Source organism: Eulemur rufifrons, chromosome 30 (genome assembly GCF_041146395.1).
Source record: "Eulemur rufifrons isolate Redbay chromosome 30, OSU_ERuf_1, whole genome shotgun sequence".
In the NCBI taxonomy this organism is placed as follows: domain Eukaryota; kingdom Metazoa; phylum Chordata; class Mammalia; order Primates; family Lemuridae; genus Eulemur; species Eulemur rufifrons.
The window spans coordinates 67,033,059-67,039,943 of record NC_091012.1 but is presented as its reverse complement, the minus strand read 5'-3'; the positions used below and the strand labels follow the sequence as shown (position 1 = coordinate 67,039,943).

At 38.1% G+C, this 6,885-nt stretch overlaps 1 protein-coding gene and 1 non-coding gene across 2 annotated transcripts; both read right to left on the bottom strand.

Moving 5' to 3' along the window:
- Positions 1-495: 495 nt before the first annotated feature.
- LOC138379241 (U6 spliceosomal RNA) lies at positions 496-602 on the bottom strand. The gene has a single exon (XR_011232024.1). It is a non-coding gene; the product is annotated as a U6 spliceosomal RNA (small nuclear RNA).
- Positions 603-5,125: 4,523 nt separating this feature from the next.
- Positions 5,126-6,220, bottom strand: BEX5 (brain expressed X-linked 5). Its single transcript, XM_069464052.1, has 2 exons — positions 6,150-6,220; positions 5,126-5,716 (listed from the first exon to the last, which is right to left on the bottom strand). Exon 2 carries the CDS (start codon positions 5,679-5,681, stop codon positions 5,340-5,342), a length of 342 nt encoding a protein of 113 aa, XP_069320153.1. The 5' UTR covers positions 5,682-5,716; positions 6,150-6,220; the 3' UTR covers positions 5,126-5,339.
- Positions 6,221-6,885: the final 665 nt, after the last annotated feature.

Here is a 6,885-nt window from a genome sequence, read left to right as displayed (position 1 = left end):
CACTATGGAAAACATTATGACCTTTTCTCAAAGAATTAACATAAATTACCAGTAATTCCACTTCTAGGTATATACCCAAAATAATTGAAAGCAGGGACCCAAATGGATATTTGTATATCCATGTTCATAGCAGCATTATTCACAATAGCCAAAGGGTGGAAGCAACACAAATGTCCACTGAGAGATGAATGGATAAAAAATATGTGACATATACATGCAATAGAATACTATACAGCCTTAAAAAGGAATAAAATTCTAATATATGCTACAATATGGGTGAACCTTGAAAATATTATATTAAGTGAAATATGCCAGACACCAAAGGGCAAATACTATATGATTCCACTTATATAAGGTACCTAGAAAAGTAAAATTCATATAGACAGAAAATAGAGCAGAGGGTATAGGGAGGGGAAAATGGAGAATGGGGAGTTATTGTTCGATGTGTACAGAATAAATCCCACTTCATCATGGTGTATGATTCTTTTTTTTTTTTTTAATATGGAACGCTTCATGAATTTGCGTGTCATCCTTGCACAGGGGCCATGCTAATCTTCTCTGTATCGTTCCAATTTTAGCATATATGCTGCCAAAGCGAGCACTGTATGATTCTTTTAATGCACTATTGAATTCAGTTTTCTAGGATCTTTTGATGATTTTTACATCCATGTTCATCAGAGATATTAGTGTATAATTTTCTTTTATTGTAATGCCATTGTCTAGCTTTAGTATACATGTAATGCTGATCTCCTAAGATGAGTTTAAAAGTATTCCCACCTCTTCATTTTTTGGAAGAGTTTGAGAAGGATTTTTATTAGTTCTTCTTTAAATGTTTGGTAGAATTCAGCAATGAAGCCATCAGGTCCTGGGCTTTTTTGATGGGTGAATTTTATTACTGATTCAGTGTTTTTTCTCATTGTCTGTTCAGGTTATTTAATTTGTTGATTCATAGTAGTCTATTATTATCCTTTGTTTTTCTGTGATATAAGTTATAACATCTCTGCTTTCATTACTGATTTTGTTTATTTGAGTGTTCTTTCTTTTTTTTTTTTAGTTTAGCTGAAGGTTTGTCCATTTGGTTTATCTTTTTTAGAAAGCCAGTCTTACTTTTGATGATCTTTCCTATTGTCTTATTGTTTTTTCTAGTCTCTATTTCATTTATTTCTGATCTGATATTTATTATTTCCTTCCTTTTACTAACCTTGGGATTAGTTTATTCTTCTTTTTTTAGTTCCTTAAGGTGTAATGTTAGATTGTTTATTTTGGATTTTTTAAAAAATTGACACAGACATTTATTGTTATAAACTTCCCTTTTAGAACTGCTTATGCTCCATCCCATAAGTTTTGGTATGCTGTGTTTCTATTTTTGTTTCTCTCAAAATATTTTTAAATATTCTCTTTAATTTCTTCTTTGATTCATTGGTTGTTCAGGCATATATTGTTTGATTTCCACATTTGTAAATTTTCCAAATTCCTCCTATTACTGATTTCTAGTTTCATATCATTGTGGTTAGAAAACTTACTCCATATCATTTTAATCTCCTTAAATTTGTTAAGATTTCTCTTGTGGCATAACATATGATTTATCCTGGAGAATGTTCTGTGTATACTTGAGAAGAATGTTGAACAACCTCTCCCCAATCCATTGCCCTCTACTTTTGCCAGCCTTCTACTCTCTATTTCTATGAGATCAACTTTTTCAGATACCACATATGAGTGAGATCATGTGGTATTTGTCCTTCTGTGCTTGGCTTATTTCATTTAACATAATGTCCCCTAAATTCATCCATGCTGTTGCGAATGACAGGACTGCATTTGTTTTTATGGCTGAATAGTATTCCATTGTGTGTATATACCACATTTTTATCCATTATCTGTTGATGGCCACTTATGTTGATTCCACATCTTGGTTACTGTGAATAATGATGCAGTAAACATGGGAATGCAGATATCTCTTCAACATAATAATTTCATTGCTTTGTGATATATATCTAGTAGTAGGATTGTTGGATAATATGATAGTTCTATTTTTCATTTTTTGAGGAACCTCCATACTGTTGTCCATAATGGCTGTATTAATTTGCATTCCCATCAACAGTCTTCCCATGTACTAATTTACATTCTCATTTACAGTCTTACTTTACAGAAGATCTAGTATTTTTACATAGTGAATGTCAATCTTTCTTTTTATGATTTAATCTTTGTATTATATTTTAATGTTCATATAACTCTTCTCCTTGATGATCTTTTCCCTGAATTCAGACTAACATTTATCTCTATTTTTAGTTGCTTTATTGGTTTGTCTTTAATACACTCAAGGTAAAAAATATGTATACAGGTAATCCTCAAACTCTAGTGTGCAACAGAACCATCTGTGAGATTGTTAACAATGTAATTACCCAAGCACCATTGACAAAGAGTGAATTTTGGGTGTGGGGCCATAATTCTGTATTTTAAACAAGCTCCACATGGAATTCTGAAGTATTTGATAGCCTAGCAAACTTGGAGGAACACTGGCATATAATATCTTAAAAGAATCTCATGTGCTGATTTTGGAGTGCAATTCATCCCTTGTGATATTTCTTTCACAAGACATAAATTATAGATAAATGAATTGACTTGCTTAGTGTTGCACAGTCAGGGGTAGTGTGGAGAAAATAAACCAAAGATATTTTAGCCATAAATTTCACTCAGTTATTCTCAACTCCACATATGTATAAGAATGACCATGGGATCTTTTACACTGTAATGATCCCTTGGTCTCACCTTTAATGAGCATGATTCAGTTGATTGGAAGTGGGTCCTAAGCACCACTTTAAAATTTTCTCAGATGATTCAAATCTGCAGCCATGGTTGAGAACTTATGCACTGAAGAAAAGAACATTAAAAAGCAAAAGACAGTTTTCTTTTGAAGAAGGGCACAGACTAGTGGGGAAATAATGCCTCGTATGAGTAGATTAATTAAGATCTTATACAGTGCTTTCACCGGTATTAGATCTATCTATCTATCTATTTATTTATCATCTATCTCTCTGTACATAATATGTGATGGGGAAAGGAGTGTACAAACTTGAACTAAAGCTGGAGCCTCCACTTTAATTTATGTAAGTCCAGCGATGTCTTGATTAACTAGAATGAAGTGGGTGTAGAGTGAAACACAGTTTTCTGAATTTTTAGCCAGTTCTTTAGGTGATTTTGATGCAGCTGGTCTGTATAGCACACATTGATATGACATTTATGATATTATGATAAGTCTATGTGTTGAAATTGGTGTATGATGCTTTCTCTGCTACATTTCTTTTTAAATTGCAAATTGCAGTCTGTAGGAAAAAGCAGTTACTTGCCCATAAATGATCAGAGGCAAACTTGAGTCTAGATTGCAGGACTTTTGACTCAGCTATAATTAACTGTTGTGCCCTACAACTTACCAGGCCCTGTGCTAAACACTGAGAGTACCAGGATAAATGAGACAAAATATTTATTGTGAGAAGGGCACAGTCTAGTGAGGAGCAGTGATGACTGTGGAAGATGTTCTAAAACCAGGATCCGCCTACTAGGTCCTCAGTCTCATCCATTCGTTCCCATCAGTCTGTGATTACAGGCTTATTTGGCACAACAAATCTTGAAGCAAAGAAAGGGGGAAACTCCTCTGGATCTATGTGGGTTAGTGTGAGCAAAGGCTACTGGGGACTCCAGGGGTGAGGATGGTGTGACTCAGAACAATCTTGGAGACATAAATTCCCTCCTAGAACTCCTGTGCATGTACAGGGTGAAACCTGTAGCACTGTTTGCACAGAGAAGGGAGAGTAAAGGAGACTGAGCCATATTTATCAGAGGATGGAAGGGATAGTCCAATTCTGAGCATACTATCATGAGTCACTCAGATTTGTTTAGGGGAGGATGAGAAAGGAGGTGTGAGAAAACCGTAAAGGCCTATTTGCATCCCTAAGCAGCACTGGTAAGTTATACTTAAGCCATTTAAACCTGGTTTAAGTATAACTGTAAAGCACGGAGGGGTATTATTTACAATTCTGAAAGGGGAAAATGCAGATTCAAACCACTGAGGAATCCAGAGAAATCAGTGGGTTTTTGTCACCTTCAGGAGTCCAGCATATCAGCAGTGGTAGAGGCCAGTGGAGGAAGCAGAAGGGGAAGAAATGCCTGATAGTCATGGCATTGTCTAGGAAATAGAAAACAGCAGAGTAATAGAAAAGTGTTACAGGGTTAGTATCACTAATCTGCAAATCCAAAATCTGAAGTGCTCCAAACTCCAAAACTGTTTGAACACGACATGACACCATAAATGGAAAATTCCCCAGCTGACCTTATGTACACAAACTTTGTTTCATGTACAAAATTATTTAAAACATTGCATAAAATTACTTTCAGGCTATATGTATAAGGTGTATATAAAAATTAAATAAATTTCATCCTTAGACTTGGGTCCTATCCCCAAGATATCTCATTATGTGTATTGAAAATATTCCCAAATCTCAAAAAAACCCAAAATGAGAAACACTTCTGGTCCCAAGCATTTTGTGTAAGGGATACTCAACCTGCACCGATGTGACTGTTGATTGGATTTGCTGGTAGGCACACGCTTTGGAACCTTCCCTCCAAATGAAAGGCGCCTAGAGGGTTGGGGCCTTGCATGTGTGGATACAGCCAGACACAGGGTTCAGTCCTTACCTCATTTGATTCCCACAGCAGCCCTGTAAGGCATATATTGTCTTCATTTTAAAGATAAATAGGCTGACTTTAAAGAAATGTATCTATAATAATTACCAGGTTTGTGCTTTTAAATAAGAGATCCAGAGGTAATACAAGATTTATATGTCTTTAAATTGTGTTTCAAGTATTTATTAATTGCCCCCATTCCATTTATAAGCTGATTGGCAGTTTCCTAGCTTCTTTTTTTGACACATGTAAAACATATGTATTCATTTTGGAAAAGTGAGAAAAACAGATAATCAAGAAAAAAATAAAGACATTAAAAAGTACCTATCACTATACTACATAGAAAAAACATAGTCTGGTTTTAATATATATATTTCATACATATTATATTTTACATATAGTAAAAATATGCATGCTTTTAAATGAGATAGTATACCTATAGACTGCTTTTTAAATTGCTTTATTAACTTTACAACATGTAATAAACATCTTTCCATGCAAGTTGATGAAACTCCCCTGCTGACAAAAAAACTTACAGACTAGGTCAAAATGAAATCTTCAATCAGAAAATGGCAGAAGAACACTAAAAGATTCACACTAAAGGTATACTAGGGCAATACAAGTTTGGAAAGCAGGGGGATTATAATAATTAACTGTAAGATTCAAGGCATAAGGCAAAACTCATCATGAAGATCATGGTGAGGGGGGTCCCCTATAAGAATACGCAGACTGTATCTTAACTGAAGCTCCCTAATTTTCCTCCTTAGCTCTCTCATCTCCTCCATGAACCGTTCCATATCATCTGCATCTCCATCTATCATATCAATGTTATTGACAAGCCTATTAGGCACATCCTCTCCAAAATCCTGTGCAGGTGGAACCCAGCCCCCTCTAATATTTCCTCCTGGCTCCTGGCCTTCACCAACTCCCAAGGGACGAGCTGCTTCTTCATTCTTCACTGGAGCTTTCTTCCCAACTTTGTTTTCCTGGGGGGCGTTTTCCATGTTGAGGGTTTTTTTCCCCGCCTTGTTTCTTCTTCCTAGGAAATAAAAAGCAAGAAAAGGGATTGATAACAGGATTCAGAGGTCTGTCTGGCAAAGGTTTTCCTACCTGGGAAACTTCGTTCACCCTCTAGGGGGCGCCCCAACCCAGCCTTACCCTAAAGCTCACCGTTTTGCCTGAAAATCCTTTCCCAGGCCACTCCCTCTACCAAAATGTAGGACGGGTGGTAGGCGAGGCAGCAGTTGAGAGACCAGGCCTAACCTCCTAGGGATACTGATAAGCCCTCCAGGGGCGCCCCAGACCTCGCCCTTTTACTCTCTCCTTCCTTCACCAGCCACAGGTTCACTGTTTTGTTCAGACTCTGCCAGGTTTCTCCTGCACTTAACTCGGACAGGGAGAGCTGTGAGTCCCCCAGATTCTGTTTGGATCCCTGATACTCCTACACCAGAGTGCCTCAGGGAACCTCCTACCTGCAGGGATCAGAGGGAGTCTTTCTCTCTTAGCCTTGAAATCTGCTGCGCCAACGCACTTAAAGACCTGCAGACAAAAATATGACAATGGCCAGGACTAATCACTTGATGAAACTGCTGGTACTGGGGGCAACCAGGTCCGTTGTTGACTTAGCGCTCTCCTAGTCAAGCGTCACCACCTTCTGTTTCTCCTCCATCCTGTCTCACAGCTTCTTTTCCCGCCTGTGACAGGCTACCCCATCTTCCAGAAACAGGCATTGTAATCAAAGATAATTATTTCGAAACCATCTTAACCTCTTCTTTAGGCTCCCTATCCCCACTGTCTCCTCCTACTCGTCACCTAATTACCATTTCTTGAACGCAGATGGACAACTTGCGGGGCGGGGGAGTTAGAAGATCTTGTTGGGTGGAGACGTGGTTTGTTTACAAAGAATTTCAATCTGGGTATCCCCCAAGCCCCTATGGAACCCACTGTCCTCTCTCCAGCCCACCCCCTCCCTTGCCCACCATTTTGTGCATCAAAATGGTCGATGGGCGAAAAGGTGTGTGGGCACTGCATACCAGGACCCGCTGTGATGTCAGCGCTTTGTCATTCTTACCCCAGGGTCCCAAGCTTACACCGACCTACAGGGACCAGAAACCGTTTCTCGCCCCCCACCCCCCGTCTCTATCCCTCAGTCAAAAGCTCACTTGCTGCTCAACCGCTGAAATAGGTACCTGCTTCCCAGACCTAATC